This window comes from Eumetopias jubatus, unplaced genomic scaffold, assembly GCF_037043125.1.
Source record: "Eumetopias jubatus isolate StellerSeaLion01/CBP00866 unplaced genomic scaffold, mEumJub1_p1.0 scaffold_1, whole genome shotgun sequence".
NCBI lineage: Eukaryota > Metazoa > Chordata > Mammalia > Carnivora > Otariidae > Eumetopias > Eumetopias jubatus.
The window spans coordinates 214,102,772-214,119,730 of record NW_028274807.1 but is presented as its reverse complement, the minus strand read 5'-3'; the positions used below and the strand labels follow the sequence as shown (position 1 = coordinate 214,119,730).

Genomic DNA, 16,959 nt, shown 5'->3' with positions numbered 1-16,959 from the left:
CGGGGAACGACACACATCAGGGCCTGCGGCTGGTGGAGGCCCGGGGGTCGGCTCCTGGAGGTAGCCGCCAGTCTGACCAGGCGCCAAGCGCGCGGAGGCCCCCAGGCGCCTGCGGACCTGCTGCCCCATCGTAGTGTTCGCTGGCCCTGGGCGGGGCCCTCTGCGCCCCGGGAGGACGAGACATCCTGGGAACCGCGGAGGGGCGACTCCTCCCCTCGCCCGGAGAGCGGCCGGTGCTGCTCCGGCTCGGCCTCCAGCCCCACGACCAGACCAGTGGAAACATCTTAACCTACAAGTCCCGCCTTACGCACCCCCCACCCCCCACGTGCACCGCTGCCACGGGAACGCACACCCGGAAGCCGCTCTGGTACCTACAGTGCATACACACGTACACTAGAGAGAACTATACAGACGGAGGCCCAGCACAGTGAGAGCCCGCGGAGGGGCTGTGGCCCTCTGCGGTCCTGGGGCACGGGGGAGGGGGGCGGGGGGGGGGAGCTGTGAACCGTTTGGGAAGGCCGGAGGCAGTGTCCTGGCTGCTCAGAGAGGCCCAGGCAGTGAAACCAGGCCCCCGCTGCCGGCCACCTTTCCTCCCCTTCTGAAGTGAGGCCTGGTGCTGCCTTCAACACCAGCTGCTTTCCAAGGGGGGCCCAGGGGACGGCCCCTGAGTATTGGGGAGCAGTGGCGCTGGCCTGCCCCCCCTCCCCTCAGCCTCAGGGCTCCCGCTAAGGTGGTGGGGAGGGCGGGCCGGGAGCCGGCGAGGAAAGTGCAGCTGGCCGTGCGGGCCGAGGACAGGGCGGTCACTAAGGCAGTGCTGCGGGCAGGTGAGTCGAGAGAGAAGGAGGGAGGCGGGGCCCGGATGTGGCCTCCTGGGGCCCCAGCGAAGTGGGCCCGGCACCCGGCCCAGGGTCATGTGGCCACGGCCTCCAGGTAGCTCTGCAGCTTACGCACGGTGGTCTCGTCCAGGGAGAAGAGATCGAAGTCGAAGGTGGTGTTGGTGACGTTGAAATGGCCGGTCTCCTCAATCAGGTTGACGATCTAGAAGGTGGTAGCAGGTGGCTTCAGGGAACAGGAGGCTGGTCTGGGGTGGCCCTCACCCCAGCAGGCTCTGAGGGGGAGGGGAGGAGGGAGGAAGAGGGGGAAGGAGGGCTCCTTGGAGATGCATGCCTGGGGGCACCCCCTGCCCGAACCGTACATACCTGTTGCAGCACGTTGCGCTCCCGCAGGGCCATCAGCCTCCGGTGCAGCTCTACCAGCTCATCCGTGTAGGCCTGGGGGTTGGGGGGGGTGGGGAGGCAGGTGCTCAGCGGGTGGCCTCAGCCCCTCCCAACTGCTCAACCTCACCCTGTCCGTGGGCCCACCCATCTTGGCTCAGGGCCCTGAAGAGAAGGAAGGCCGGACGCTCGCCTGGGCTAGGCTGGGACGGGGCACCCGCTGGGAGGAGCGTGTCCAGCTCTGGGATCCCCCGGGCCACCCCACCTGCCCGGTCCAAGCCCACCACCTTGTCGTAGGTGCCCCTCTTGAGGATCTTCTCGGGCTTGCTGCAGGGCTCCGGGCTCCTCCGGCCTGATGCCTGCAGGGCAAATGGGGTCGGCTCTGAGCTCCCCCCTTCCTCCCCTCCCCCTGCCCGCAGGAGGCCCTCCCACCTCCCCAGGGCCACTGCCCAGAGCTCTGGCACCCGCCTGCTCCGAGGGCGGCCCATCCTGGCCAGCAGCTATCTGTCTGGGGCCTGGGGGGACCAAGCCCCTCTCAGCCCCCACCCTCAGCCTCAAACCTCTGGAGAACTACAGCCCAGGACCAGGCCAAAGCCCATCCCTCAACCCTGCGTCCAGGACATGATCACCCAAGAGGCCCCCCCTCCCCTCCTCCTCCTGAGCGGGGAGGCCTCCCCACCCCCGCCCCTGCATACCTTGCTGTTGGGCGGGGGTGGTTTCTTGGAGGGAGGGGGCTCCCGGCTGGGCAGGCAGGAGTCGGCGCTGTTGTCACTCTCACTGTCACTGAAGCTCAACCTGAACACGGGACACGGCACCATGTCAGGCCTCAGCCGTCCGCCGTCCCGGGGACCTGTGCGCTTGGCTCCTGCCCCGCAGGCCACGCGTACGCCCAACATTCTGGGTTCTGCGCTCCCCCAGGCCCCAGGAGACCAACCTCCCTCAGTTCTAGGCAGCTCTGCGTTCACAGCTCGGAGCCCCAGGCAGCAGGCCAGCACCCTGGGAGGCGTGGGGGGGCCCCCGGTGCAGGGCTCCTGGGCCGGAACACAACCCAGCGGGCGCTCTGCCGATCTCGCTCCTGAGCTCGGCTGTGCGGCTGGTGGCAGAGCAGGTGGAGCTGCCGCGCTCTACAGCAGGCTTCCCTCTGGGGCAGGGGGCGCCCTGACCCGCCGACAAGTGTGCAGGCTGTCTCAGAGGGAAGGGCGCGGCGACTCAGGCTTCAGAGTGGCCAACACGTGAACCTAGAGCCACATCTCTCCCTCCTCTCTGCACAAAACATGCGGGCCGCTGCCTTTAGCATTCTCCGCTCTCTCAAGGCCCAGCAAACAGGTGTGGAGGGAGCCCATCCGTGGGCCAGCCACACACAGCACCCCTGGGCAGAGAGTCTCTGTCCAGGAGCCCCAGTCCCTTAGGCTTGACCTAGTCAGGAGCAGCCCCCACCGCTGTGGCGTACAACACATCTACTGCGCTGTCGGTCCGCCGGCCACTCTCTCCTCTGGCCTGCAACAGGCCGTGCCACAGAATCAGTGCGAGAAGTACCAGGACACGCGGTGGCCAGCAGCTCAGCCCCGGGCGCTCTGGTCTCACTCCCCTGGGATCCGTGCTGTCCTGCCCTCAGGGGGGGTTTCTCCCACAAGCAGCACCTGTCCCCAGGGCCCTGCTGTCTTCGGGGCCCAGAAGTTGCTCTCTCCCCACCTCCCACAGCTGCGGGTCACCAGGGGGCACAGGCAGGCGGGCGGTCTCCTTGCTGCCCAGGGAGCACATGGCGTCAGCCAGACCCCGGCGCGGCCCTGGAGACCAGCGCACCCTTCTCTTCCCCCGCGTCTGCGGGCCCACCAGGCAGCCACTCCCCACAAAGCAGACAGGACAAGGTGGGCTTCTGCCAGCTCCTCCCAAGCAGCCATGGGGCCAGCATGGCCCCTTTCCTGGTGCCCCAGGAAGCCCCACCTTCCACGTCTGCCCCTGCAAAAGGTCACTAAAGGCGCTTACGCACATCTGGTCCCCAGGCTGCTCGAGGAGCCGCTCAGGAACGGGAGCCCCATGTGTGAGTGCTCCCAGCTGCCCGCTCCCAGGGCACATCACACCCCACACCGCACACTGAAAGCATCGCACCCGGCGGAGCAGGGGACACTGCCGTCTGTCACTTCCGCCCTTACCGGGAGCGTGCTGGCAAATGCAAGAGCCACCGAAAGCCTCTCTCAGGACAGCGAGGTAACCACCACGACTAACACGGCCCCACCGCAAACACCCGTTAGGCCTTCCCAAGCCTGGGGGTGCAGACCCAGTGCCCAGCCTCTCCTAAAGCGGAGCTGCTGAGGTCCCAAGGTCTTGGCCTCACAGGGAGGAGGAGCACCATCAAGACAGGGCCACCGACTCCGGGCTCGGCCTGATCTGCCGGCCTGGCACCGAGGCCGGCTTCTGCTCTGGGCTGGAGGCTGACCACACACAGCCATCCTCGAGCTGGGCTCACTCCAAGGGTCTGGGGTGCCCCAACAAGGAGCTTCAGCTCACCCTGCCCTGAGGAAAGGACAGACGTCACCTTCCCCAGGCCGGTGGGCAGCCACAGCAGCTCCCCATGCTGGGGTGTCTGAGGGTCCCAGGAGAGCTCTCAGTCCGTCCTCATCCTATGCCACCCATGGGGGGGAGGGGAAAGCGGCCCCCTGGCCCCAAAGCAGAGGGACAAGCCCTCCTCCTCGCCCCCCGGCCCCCATATACCCTGGACCAGGACTGGCCCCGGGGCTGCCGGGCCCTGCTTCACTCGTTTCTCCGATGGTGACTGCACTTCCCAGCCGGCCGGCCGGCCGGCCGCCAAGAGCGCCTCGGCTTCAGGAAGCTGAGAGCACGCAGCCCCCAGGTGCGCCTGGGCTGTTCCATCGACATTCCCCTCCTGGCCCGGCCTCCCCGAAGCCCCCCAACCACAGCAGAGGCAGGTAGAGCCGCCCCGGAGCGGCTCCCACGCCCGCCCAGCTCGCGTCCCACCGGCCCAGGCACCTGGAGTCCCTCCCAGCATTCGTCTTGCCAGAGGCCTCCTCGCCTGATGAAGAGTCGTCCTCATCGGACTCCTCAGACTGCAGGTCCTCCACCATGGAGCGCAGGGGTCCTGGAGAGGGCAGCGAGGGGCGGGGGAGGGGAGAGAAGGAAGATCAGGGCTCTGCCTGGACCCTACAGATCCCCCTGCACACCCAGGGCCACATGGAGCTTCCTGAAACCATCACCCCAAAAACACAGCCATGCAAACCTGCCTCGGAGGTCCCTCCGGCCAGGGTGAGGTCTGCCACCCGCCTCTAAGAAATGCCCCCGCGGTCACCCCCTTCCTGAGGGACCCCCCCTGGCTCCCCCGCCCCCTACCTTCCTGGCCCTGCGCACAGGCCTCTGGCCCCTGGCCCTGCTCGCAGGCCTCTGGCCCCTGGCCTGCTGCAGGACTGCAGGGCCCCTCCATTGCCCGGGCCGGTGGGGCAGCCCTCCTCTGCTCTGGGTGCAGGGAGCACAGCCTCTGCCTGGAGCCACGGCAAGCCAGCCCTGGCCAGGGAGCGCGAGGCAGCTAGACCTGGGGGCTACAGAACCCTCCCAGGCAGCCTGCGCCCCTACTCCGGCCTGCCCAGCCCCTCAGCAACCCCCTCCGCTGCTCTGGGCCAACTGTCCTCTCCTCTCTCCAGAGGCTCGCGGTTCCAGTCCCCTACAGACGGCATCTTGGTTTATATTCCTGTTACCAAGGCAACAGAGGGACACAAAGCCCTCAATTACCTTGGTCACGTGATCCTGCTTGGGCAGGTCCCCCCTCCCTTCCCCGTAGATAAGAACCCTTGGAGAGCGTGCGGGCTCTGAGCCTCCCATCCCCCATTCCCCTCAGCGACTGCTGTCTGAATTCCAGGCCAGACCCTCCCCCCACCCCCCTGCACATGCTCCAGTCCCCAGCGCTCCCCAACCCTTCAAACAAACAAGATTCTAGGCTGTGGGGGCAGGACAATCTTGTCCCAATCCACCAGAAGAGATGCTTCCGGTTTGCTGCCCCCTCACATCAGCACCCTGCGGGCCGGGGCCCCCAGGCCCATCTGCACCTGAGGAAGGCCCTCCCTGCTCTGGGGCAGCCAAGTGGGCCTTCTGCCTTCTCCCCCCTCCAACCTCCCCAACAGGGATGCAGGGAAAAGACAGAACCGCAGCCTGCGGGGCTCTGAGCCTGAGAGCCAGGCAAACATGCAGCAAGAGCAGAGCATTTCCTGCCCCATCCCACGAGAGCTAGGCTGGGGTGGCGGGGAGGACGGGTACGGGGTTGGTGGGGGAGGGGGTGAGGATGGGGGTGAGGACTAGGGCAGGGGTGAGGCGAGGGTGGGGGGCAGGCGGAGGAAATGAAGCCTCTATCTGCTGGGGGCGGGGGCGGGGGCGCCGGCAAGGAGGGTGTCCGCTCAGGAGTTGGGCCCAAAGAAGAAAGGGGCCCCTCTCCAGAGCCCCAGAGGCGCAGACAGGCACAGCTGGGGGCCCAGGGCACTGACACCAAAGATGAAAAAGCCCCAGAGAGAGCAGGACTTCGCACGCCGGCTGCTGGTCGGGCGACCTGCTTCTGTCTCGCCCTTTAGTACACGCTCCCTGAGCCTCCACCGACCTCTGGACGCGCATCTCCGGGGGCCTGGTCTGGGAATTCCAGGGCCGGGCTCCCCACTCTTCCTGTCATCCAGGGCCTTCCCCATCACCCGCCCCAGGTTAGCTGTCCATGAACTTTTATAAAAGACAGCAGCAGCAGCGTTCAGCCTCGGAGTGTGCGGACGCTCAGGCAGGGAGTGAGCCCCCATGCAGGTCAATCATGTGGAGAAAACCGTCATGACGCCCTTTGGTTGGAGCCCAGACCCCCCCTGCCTCACTGGCTCCAGGCAGCCAGGGGCTGCCGGTGCACAAGAACACTCCCGGTGCGCCGAGGCCCCGTCCCCTTCCCCCCTCCCCCCCTTTGCACCACGCACCTTGACTGTGGTTCTGGGAAGGCTCGAAGTCCGAATCTGAACTGGAGTCAGAGCTGGAGCTGGAGTTGGATGGGCTTGACTGGGCAGACTTCAGCCCGGGGCAGTGCGGATGGGCAGGGCAGGGGGAAAGAAAACAAGAAAACTCTCTCAGTCCAGAGGGAAGGAGCGGGCAGTACATGCCCTCTGGCCGCAGGAACACCTGGTCGGTCTCCACCCAGATCCCGGTTCAAAGGGTCACAAAGGCACCAGACCCCAGCACCCCTGGCCTAAGGCTCACACAAGCTCTGGGTCCCCATTCAAAATGCAACGAAGGGACTTGAAATTCCTAGCAGTTCCAGGACAAGCTGCAGACTACATGTCCAGTCCGTCCAACCTCCTGGGCAGGACAGCGCCTCTGCGGCTGCTCATCTGCTTATGGGTCCTGCCCTCCTCTGGTGACGGCATGCATCGGCTGGTGTGGGCAGTGGTGCTGTAGGGAACAGCTGAAGGGTCTGGACAGGAAAGGTGGGTGCAGAGACCCAGCTTCTCGTCCTGCCCCTCGTTTCTTCACAGCCCATCCCGAGGCTGAGGGACGACCCAAAGCTGTCTTCCTGCCATGTGCTATCACCCACCGGGTGCCTGAGGTCATGATGAGCATGTGTGCACATGACAGGCAGGTGAGGACACGGTGGACTGGAGCCTGGCCCGTCATGCCACAGCCAGTCACAGCCCCTCCTCCTTCCTCTTCCTGCAGCCAGCCACCCCAAACTCAGCCACCAGGGGGCAGTAAAAGCCAAAATAGAAGACGAGACCATGGGATGGGGGGAGGAGGGTGGTTAAGATACCTGCGGGTTGCACCTGCCACAGGGGGACACACGCACGTGGCAGGGGCCTCTGGCAGAACAGAGGTGGCATCTGTTCCTGAGCCCTTGGTTTCTGCCAATAAGCTACTCCAAAGGGGCAGCACAGTAAGCCGTGGGCCTGGGGCACAGGCTGCAAAGGGCAGAGGAGCAGAGCCTGCAGCTCAGAAGGTCTACCTTGGCCCAGAGTGCCCCCAACGTGCAAGGGACTCAGCAAGCCTAATCTCGGGACAGGGCCTGTCCAGCCCTCTCTCGCCTCAGGGGACCCTCTGAAGGGACTGACAGCTTCAGCACCTGGGACCAGGCACCCCACCCCCACCCCACCGTCACAAGGAGGGAGGGGGCCAGGGGACTGGCAGAGGCACCCCACAGCACCTGCTCAGTCCCAGCAGGTGCCGCATGAGAGAAGACCCCAGGAAAAGAGCCCCTGACCTGCTGTGGGGGACAGGCTAGCCCCTCTAGATGGTCTGTGGACCAAGGGCAGCCCCCAGCCCACGGAAGGGGCCCCAGGAAGGCCCAAGTCCTTCCTCACTCCATAGACCCACAGAGTGATCCAGGCTGCCCAGGAACAGATGCCTGATGAGTTAAAGAAGTTTCTTGTCTACGGGTTATCACAGCCTACCGGAACCACTCCAGGCCTTCCCAATGTACACACCCCTGCTGACGCCCCCTACTCACCCACCTTCACATTGGCCAGTGATGTTCCCTGGGGAGCCCTCACTGGGAAACCCCGCCTAGACTGCCATCAAACACCGACCACTGAAGAGGTGCCACACAGACCAGCGGGACCCACAACCCCCAACGATGCGCCTAGAGCCCCGTGGGCCCTCCGGCATGCAGATCCTGAAGTTCTTATTCTGGTGCAGGGGTGCTGGGTTCTGACCCTGGCTTTCTCACCAGCGCCTCTGGTTTTAAGCCTCAGTTTCCCTATCTATAAAAGAGCGACTCTGCTGGTTTTTGCTAAATGCGTGTCTGTACCAGATGCTAGCACACCGAGGTCGAGGCCAACTGTGCCACCGACCTCGGGGGGGGGCACAAAACTCGGATAGGACTGGGCCGGGGGCATGGGCAGCAGGGGCCGAGCACTAGGCCAGAGATGGCGGCCGTGCCTGGTCAGGAGACTCAGGTCAGCAGACTCTGGACGTGGGGAGCCCCCCAGGGACGGGCCTGGGCCCTGTGTCAGAACAGGCCAGCACTGGCGTCGTCCCTGACGTGCTTCTCAGGAGGGCTTGAATCCCCCAATCCAAAGGGCGGGGGAAGGGAACCTGGAAGTGGCTTCAGCCCAAAGAGCCTAGAGGAGGTGTGGGTCAGAAAGTGCACAGGGCCTCACTGTAAGCGCAGCCAAAGCATCCCGGTGCTCAGGCCACATGGGACATCCAGAAGGAGGGCAGAAGGCCACCTGGACCGTGACCGGATGGGAGCCACTGGCTCAGGAACCCCAGGGGCCAAAGAGACTACAGAAAAGCCACCGGAGCAGCTGGGGAGCTCGGCCCAGGGACTCAGACAAGGAGCCACGCAGCCACCTCTGAGGGCTACGGAGAGAGGCGACTGGGGGTCCGCACACAGGGCTTTCGGACGCTGGTGCCTCACGCAGCCTCCAGGGCCGACGGCCGGGGACGCCTGTGTCTGGAAGGCTATCCCGCCTCCACCACAGATCTCTGCACCTCACTGAGGTCCCAGGGTTGGCAAATGTCCGCAAGTCACCGTCCGGCATCCTGTGGGCGGTTTGGCTCTCACACGTGCATGGACCTCAAGTGGCTAAGCCTTGTCGTTCGGAGGTCTCTCGGGACATGGGACGCGCTTCTTCAGCCAGGAGAAACCCCCAGGCTTCCTCGAGCAACTCCAGCCCGGGACATAGTGCCCAAGGCCACAGACGCCGGATGTCCAGCCAGCCCGCGCGGAGCAGCCGCCCCCACCATCCCCACTGTCCCACACGGCCTGCCAGGGGCTCACGATGGCCACACCAGGACGGCAGCATGGGCACCTGCGGCAGGGCACCATGTGCAGCTCAGGGGGGGCTCCAGGGGAGGGGGCTCCAGAGAGGGGGCTCCAGCTCTCCCCGCGTGCAGGTCGGCAGCCTTGTGCACGGAAAGGCCTGGCCTGAAAGCACCTGAGGTGAGGAGGAGGGAAGGGCACCGGCTCAGAGCTGCAGATGCTGAGCAGACGGAGGAGACAGGGGCCAGAACAGGTGCTATCAGCACCCAAAGAACCTCCAGGTGCTGGGCGAGCTCCTGATACAGCCCGGCGGGCCTGCTAGGAGGCTGAGGCTCCCCCAGAACAGGACCGGGGGTCTCCAAGTTCACGGGCGGAGTCTCCTGGCCGGGAGGAGTGCGGGGCGCACGGCATTGACAGCTCTGTGTGCGTGTCCCTAAGCCAGTGGGGCGCACGGTTACCCTCACAGGCCAAACTGTCACCCCCAGCCCGCGCCGTCGCCTCCAACAGTCTGCCCCTGGAAGCCACACGCTCAGGACACCGGCACTGCAGACACCATCATCCTGGGGCTTCGTCTCTGGGAGCCATTCTCCAAGTCCCAGCAGAACTCTGAGTAGCAACACCGGAGGCAAGGTTTCTGCCGTCCAGAATGAATGGGGATTTGGAAACGCAAGAAGGCCCCGGGAGCTGGGACCGGTGACACAGGTGGGGGCCACTCAGCCACCCAGCCAGCCAAGCACCCATCCTCTGACCCCCGGATGCCACACGGCACTCAGAGAGGGGGCTGCCACCGGAGGCCCCAGTGACGCCTGGCCACTGGCTGCCCGGTGGCTCAGCCGTCTCTAATGGCGGCCTTCAGAACCGCCGGGAAAAGCTGCTGTGGCAGGAGCCCCTCCTGCACGCACAGAAGCAGGTGGTGGGCGGAGTGAGGAGGCTCCGGTTCCCAGAGCAGAAGAGCGGGACAAGGACACTCAGGGATGCCCCACTAGTGGAGGGAGCGAGGCTCCTGTTGGACTGACCCTGCAGAGGCCAGGGAAGAGGCAGCGGGGACATACAATCACTACCGAGACCCTGGCCCGCACAGGGGGCTGCCCAAGGAAGACAGCTCTGAACCGAGCACCAAACTACCATACTCCACCAAAACCACTTTTCCCTAAGCACTGTCTCCAAAGTTTCCTGACAGAAGCGGAAACTGAGGCTTAAAGAGGTCTGGACGTTTGCCCAAAGCTACAAAGAGCAAGTGGGGACCCCTGATTCCAGCCTCCTCGTCTAACCTTCGGGCTGACAAGGTTTCAAGCAGCTCAGAGCCAGGAAAGAAAGGATGGGGGCGGGGGCGGGGGGGGGGAAGGAGCCACCTCACCTCTGTCTTGAAGGAGGCCTCGTCCTCCGAGTTGGACTCCTCCACCTCCGGGGGCTTTTTGATCTCCCTGGGCTCACTCTCGGTCTTGACCTTCTCCCCTTTGGTGCTGCCCTTGTCCTTGGCTGGCTTTTTGTCCGAGAAGGAGGAAGACGAGGTGCGGGGCGAGGTGCTGGGGGCGCTTCTGGACCCCTTGGAACTGCTCTTCTTCTGCTTTTTGGCGCTGGGCTTGGGGGAGTCGGCGGCAGCCGGCCGCTTGCTGGAAGACTTGGGTGGGGGCGGGGGCGGGGGCCCGCCCTTGGGGGACATGCTCTCCAGTTTGGTCTCCTTCAGGGCCATCTTGGGCTCCTTGAACGCGGCCTTGGCCGGTGGGGCCTTCTCTTCCTTGGGCGGCCGGCCTTCGCCCAGCTTCCGCGTGGCATCCTTGGCACTCCTGGCCTGCTCACGCTCCGGCTCCTTGGACGGGGCCTTGCCCTCAGAGTCCTTACGCGGCCGCTCCCGGTGCTCCTTGGCCGTCTTGTGGGTCTTGCAGGCCTTGCTGCTCTCCCTGCTGGCGTCCTGAAATGCCGGGGCAGGAGGGGGAGAGACACGGTCAAATGGCATCTCGGGGTCGCCCTGCTCCGCCTCCCCCGACCCCTACAAAGTATAATCCACCTGATTCAGACTCAGCTAGAGAAAATCTTCCATAAAGCGAAAAAGTAAGGCAGCAGGTGAGAGTTTTAAATGGAGCTGTCCCTTTAAACTACTAGGAAGTGTCAGCAGGTCCCGGGCGAGTGCAGGCTAAGATTCCCCTCTGAATTGAACTGACATTCCCTGAGGGATTCAAGAAGAGTACACGGTGAGTCAGATACGAGACAGGCAAGCCACATCTACCCACTCCCACTCCAACACCTCGCAGCTTCCCAGTGGCCCAGGGGAGTGGAGGCTGCGTGTGGTGTTGGCGGGGGGGGGGGGGGCTGGGGGGGCACCAGCAGGCAGGCCCCCCCCCTTCTGTCCCCACACAGAGCCTGCGTGCCTCCTGCCCGGTCACCCCCACCCCAGCCCCAGTGCACGCCCAGCACAGTTGTTCTTTGATCACCACAGTCAGCATTTATTGAGCACCTGCTGGGTTCCCAGGCACTGTGCAGAACAGCTCCTAGATCTCTCAGAATCAAAGCCACCTGGGCAGTGTTTCTAAAACACGTATGACTCTTGGGTCTCCACCTTGGAAATTCACAGGGCTGAGAATGGAGCCCAGACTCTAGCGTTGGTCCACCAGGTCACGGAGCTCCCGCTGGGGACAGGCAGACATGGCCCTGAGCCAGGCTACTAGGGGGCTCCAACCTGCGTGCCTGGGCTTCCTCCGAACAAGGGCAGGACCACCTACCTCACTGGGCCGTGGTGCAGGGCCTGGCAGGCAGCAAGCGCTCAACCAAGAGGGGGCTGGCAGCCACTGCCACCCACCCCTAAGCAGCTGGTGCAGTCTGCAGGCAGGAGCCCCACAAGACACCTTGTTCGGGCTTCCTTCCTATCAACACCCCATCATCACCCTGTACATCCAGGCACGCCAGACAGGTGCCTGCTGTGGTCAGCTGCAGAGGGCTCTGCCCCTACTCAGTTGGCTAGGTGCACAGCTGAGCCCGGAGGCTCTCCAGACCAAAGCACACCAGGAAACCAACAGAGCCAGACCAGAGGGTGACCCACACCACGCAGGCAGCCACACTTCACCAGTTCACCCCAAGCGCCAAGGGGACAGGCTGCAGCGCGTAGGAGAGGGCAGGTAAGCCAGGAAAACCCCCAGTAGCAAGGCCCCTGCTGCTCTCACAGCCCACCATGGGATCCTCCCAGCAAAGAGCCACAGGGACAGACGGCGCAGCCTTGACCACCTCTGATCCACTCGGGTCGCCGTCTTCTTGCAAATCGATAACCCACGTCAGTGCCAAAGGTTCAGCGACAGCCCCACATAGCCGTGGGTTGCTGCCGCCTCCCTGGAGAAACACCGCCTGGGGGGCCCTGGCCCCAGCTCTTACATCACCAGGGCAGGGGAAGGGATGCTCACGCCACGAGCCCCCAGCAGCCCATCTAACAGGGCAGCCCGCTTGGGGCTGGCTTTCAGAATGGGGCTCCATTCCCCAGCAAGCTGCTCTCCCAAGGAGGGAAGCAAGAAGCAAACGCCACATGCAATTCCGGCCTCTTCTCGCAGTGCCCCTGAGCATGCCTGGGCTGCAGGAACTGGTCCGAGCTCCCAGACGCGAGGCAAAGCACACCCACCAGGCACGTTGGCCAATGTCTCCAATGTAGTCCCCACCGCCTAGCCCCCACCCCCCGAGCCCTGGGGTTAACTGCGCTTCCGCTGCCGCCCAGGCCCCTGCACAGCTAGCAGCAGCCTTTGGAGCAGCAGCTCTTCACCCGGGGGTCTGTAGAGCGATCCCAGATCATGGGCTCTCAGAAATCACACAGGAACTTGACCATAATGTAGACATTCCCAGGGTTAAGGACTCATCACTGTCATATTCTCAAAACTCTTAATGACCCGAAAATGGCTAAGAACCAAGTTTTAGGGAAAGGTCAACCAGGCCATGGCTGACATCAGACAAAGAAGCAGGCTGCCCCTGAATCTACATGTGTACAGTCCAGGGGGGCTGCCGGGTGGGGGCCATTATTGGCGTGTGAGCCTCCAGAGGGTTGCCCACCCCTCTCCCAGGAGGCTCCGATTCCTGCCTGCCAGGGTGCCCTCTAGGGACAGAACCGTCTGGGAATGATCCATCGAGGGCTGCGACAGCCAGACTCTCCAGCAGTCCCCAGGCAGTGGGCAAGGCCCCGCAAGAACCCACCCCCCCTTCCCTCCCAGCCCCCTCTGACCGGAGTATGTGGCCTGGCCAGTCAGACCTTTCGGCTCCAGGCTGCAGAGAACCAATCTGGGGGAGAACAGCCAGTGCCCAAAGGAAGGTCCTCAGCTGGAGAAGGAGGCTGGCGCACAGGCTGTGCCGTCCAAGGACAGCAGAGTGAGACTGCTGGCTCAGGAGCAAAAGGGTTTCTTGGAGAGCTATCAGCAGAGAAGAACCTGCCTTTCGCTGCAGGAGAAACCCACGCAGGCGCCTCCTCAGTCACACTGCCTGGGGGGCTAGAGAAAGAGCCTGGGGCAGGGAGGGGGGGACAGAAAACCCTGCCCACCCTGGCAGATACGCCCTTCTGGCCTGGGGGCTCCTGAGGATCTCAAAGATGCTGGCGAGGGATGCCACAAGCAGCCCCAGATGCAGCCTGTCAGCTACTGCGGTGTCCTTACCACCCAGGGGGGGCATTTCTTTGGGGGGTTTGGGTGGCTTGCAAGTGACACGTACAGAAAAAATGTCAATTCCTACTCTTCCTATTCTGCAGAGTCCCAAATAACTGTGGATAGCTGAGAGAGAAGCTACCAAGATCTCCAACAAGAATTTTTCTTCCTTTTACCCTCCACGTGGTTTAGGGAAGGACAGGCCCAGGAGGCCAGCATGGGAAAGACCCTCCAGAGCTGCACTCTGTGCTTGGACTCTAACCACACACGTCTGGAGAGCTTAAGTCAGATAAATCTGGGGATGTCAGAAACCCACTGGCCTTATGGAAAGTGCCAGAAAGACCTTGCCTGGGTGATGCGGCTCTCCTCCAGTGTTGCTGATGAGGAAAGCTGTAAGACAGCCCGAGAGCCCAACCCATCCCACCCGGGGTGCTGCAAGCCCACAACACCCAACAAGTGAGTGAAGCAAGAGAAACACAAAGATGAGAAGTGGATAAACTTGTGGGGTCAGCGGCGGGAGGATAAGCAGGGAACCCAAGCTCCAGACGAGCCTGACCTCCGGGACACGGAGCCGCGGAGGCAGCTACAGGGGAAGAGGACTCACGCTCACGAGTTTCTATGTACATCGGGACACTATCCGAAGAGCTCCGGTGGCCACTCCTTAACAGTTAAGAGAGAGGTCTCGGGAAGGCAGAGTGCCGCCTGCCCAACAGGACTGCGACAAGATGACAAAACGTTTCTTCTTGGGGGAAATGCGCCTTCTCACCGCATCGTCCCACCTGGCCCTTCCCCCAAATAAGCATTCTATGCTGACAGCTGCTCCCAAAGAAAGAGGCCAAGCCTGGACCAGCACAGGGAGGCGGCACTGAGCCCTGGCAGATGGGGCATCCCGGCCACACTCAGGAGGCCTAGGGGTTGGGCAGCCGTGGCTGTGGTGGAAATACTCTGTCCATGGCCCCCAACCTCGCGAGACTCTCAGCGTCCTGTCTGCGGGGTCCTAAGGCCCACTGACACAGTGGGAGCAGCGAGGATGGGGCAGGCTCTCTGGCCTTAAGAGGAAGAGGGTGAAGAACCTAGAGTCATGTGGCTGTTCGTGCAACCCAGCAGGGGCCAACCCTCCTAAGTGGCAGGGAGCTGCCAGGTAGAGCGAAGAGCTCTATAAGAGGAAGATGCCAAGGGAGCGAGTCTGGGAACGGAAGGTCCAGCTCTGCAGAGGGGGCGCCCTGAGCCCAGGACCCACCACTGGGCCCCAGTGCTCCCGTGTGACTGGGCCTTCCGCCTCACTAACCTTGGAGCCGTGGGACGGTTTGGTCTTCTTGGGGTCAGAGAAGGCAGAGAGTGGAATTGTGGGTAACATGGGGTAGTCGGGGCTGGGCCTGGACACCGTTTCTGCTCCTTCGGGCATTACCATCACCTAGTGATAAAGAAGAGACAGATGTTATCAGTGAGCAAGGAGGCAGGCTGGATTTCTGACCGGCAAGAGGAAGTCAGCCTGCAGGAGTATGGCCAGAGGCTGTGGGAGCTGCCTTCTGGGGGAAGGGCAAGGGAGGACTGGAGCGCCAGTTTTCCAAAGAATTAAAGGCATGTCCTCCATGAGAGGCTGGGGGCCAAGTGCTTGGAGCGAAGCGGGCTCGAGGTGGAGAGTGAAGAGAAGCCAGGGTCCCAGGATGGCTGGGCCCAGGTGCGGCCACACGGTCTCTGGAAGGAGAGCCCAGAGCGCGGCGGACAGGAGGGCCAGGCCAGGAAGACTTGCGGAGTGTGCCGAGAAGCACGAGAAGGCAGCTGTGGCCCAAGCTGACCTGCACGCTGCAGTTTAGAAGGACCAGACGCACGGTTTGGAAAGGCGAGAGGCCAGCCAGACACCCACACTGGGCAGCCGCGCGGCGGAGCGAGCAACTTCTGACGGCCATGCGCATGGGGGGGGCTTTGCCGGGTCCCGCATTTCCGGGGACGGGGGCCCGAGCCCTCCTCCGCGGTCGAGCAGGCGAAGGTGACTGAATCGGCAGCATGGGGGGCAGAGGCAGGAGAGAAGTGCACAGGGTGAGTGCAGCACGAGCCTGCGGGGGGGGCCAGAGAGTGCCCCGCTCGGTTAGCCAACTGCTGTGCGGAGGAAGGGCCTGGGGTCCTGCCAGGAGGTGCTCCCGGGAAACACCTGCCGGGTCCAGCGTGGCTCCCCAGCTCCCGCTGCACCTGCTGAAGGAGAGAAGGCTTGGGGGCAAGTCGTCCAGATGCTGACACTACAAGTTCACATGACTTGTGTGAACCAGCCAGCCACTCAGAGCGAGCCTTCCAGATAAAGACGAGACAGAACAAAAGAATAAAGTGCACATTAAAAAAAAAAGAAAGAAAGAAAAGAAAAGGAAGAAAGAAAGCAAGAAAGCAAGAAAGCAAGAAAGCAAGAAAGCAAGAAAGAAAGAAAGAAAGAAAGAAAGAAAGAAAGAAAGAAAAGAAAAGAAAAGAAAAGAAAAGAAAAGAAAAAGAAAGAAAGAAAAAGAAAGAAAAGAAAAAAAGCATTTAGCTCAGTAGAACAAGCATCATTAATAACCTTGAGCACCTGGGATTCCTTGATAAGCCAAACCTTTCCTCCGAGTAGGCTGGCGTCAGGGGACACCGGGTTGAAAGTAACACAGTGAAGCCCCTCGTGCCCCCCCCCGTGGCCCCCCGACTCTGAGGCAGCGAAGCCAGAGGCCCCAGGCGTTCCCCAGAGCCCGTCCAAGCACAACACTCTGACCCGTGGCACCCGAGGCCCAGCTGAGCAGCCCAGGCCTCGGGCAGAGCACCGCACTCTCAGGCTCGCAAGCACTCGTGGGACACAGAGAAGCGACTACAACCCGACCCAAGGGCACAGACAGGTTCCAACGCTCTTTCACTCGCTTTTCCTTCCACTCAGCCTTCAGGACTCCTCTCTCCCTTCGAATTAATGTCCTAGCCTGACGTGGCTCCATAACACAGAGAAAACCTCTCCGGGCCCTCTCCCCTGTAACAACAGCCCTTTGAGAAAGGTCAAGTGAACCAACGGATCCACTTTTATCTCCGCCGCCGTGCCTCAAGAGGACCCACCACACCCGATGGAAATACAGACCCTCGGTTGCAAAAGGAGCTTCTGTTCCGTGCAGCTCAACTGCCGATGGGGCAAAGGACGAGACACAACGCTGAGGAGACAGGCAGCCGCCTCCCCGAGGCTGGCCGCTGACCACCTAGCAAAGGAGCAAAGCTGATCTGGTCACTGCTGAGCAGGTGCCTGATGTTCGGGCGAGGACTCAGAGCTCCAGGTGACCGCCGGCGGAGGGGGCAGCAAGGAAGGCAGGTCTCATCGACCTACGGGTCAGGTCGTGACTCCAGTTCTTCCGGCACCGACATCAGCTCGGGCGGGTCTGCGGTCATCGGCCACAAGATGGCAAATGCCAGCCCCAGT

At 63.1% G+C, this 16,959-nt stretch overlaps 1 protein-coding gene across 1 annotated transcript in view; it reads right to left on the bottom strand.

Moving 5' to 3' along the window:
• MLLT1 (MLLT1 super elongation complex subunit) overlaps positions 1–16,959 on the bottom strand; it is a 64,167-nt gene continuing 47,208 nt past the window's right edge. The window contains exons 5-12 of the mRNA XM_028126185.2: positions 14,833–14,958; positions 10,295–10,849; positions 6,164–6,251; positions 4,203–4,311; positions 1,910–2,009; positions 1,502–1,573; positions 1,200–1,271; positions 1–1,038 (exon numbers count right to left, since the gene is read on the bottom strand). Coding sequence (XP_027981986.1) covers positions 910–1,038; positions 1,200–1,271; positions 1,502–1,573; positions 1,910–2,009; positions 4,203–4,311; positions 6,164–6,251; positions 10,295–10,849; positions 14,833–14,958 — 1,251 coding nt within the window. The 3' untranslated portion in view covers positions 1–909. The remainder of the gene's footprint in view (positions 1,039–1,199; positions 1,272–1,501; positions 1,574–1,909; positions 2,010–4,202; positions 4,312–6,163; positions 6,252–10,294; positions 10,850–14,832; positions 14,959–16,959) is intronic.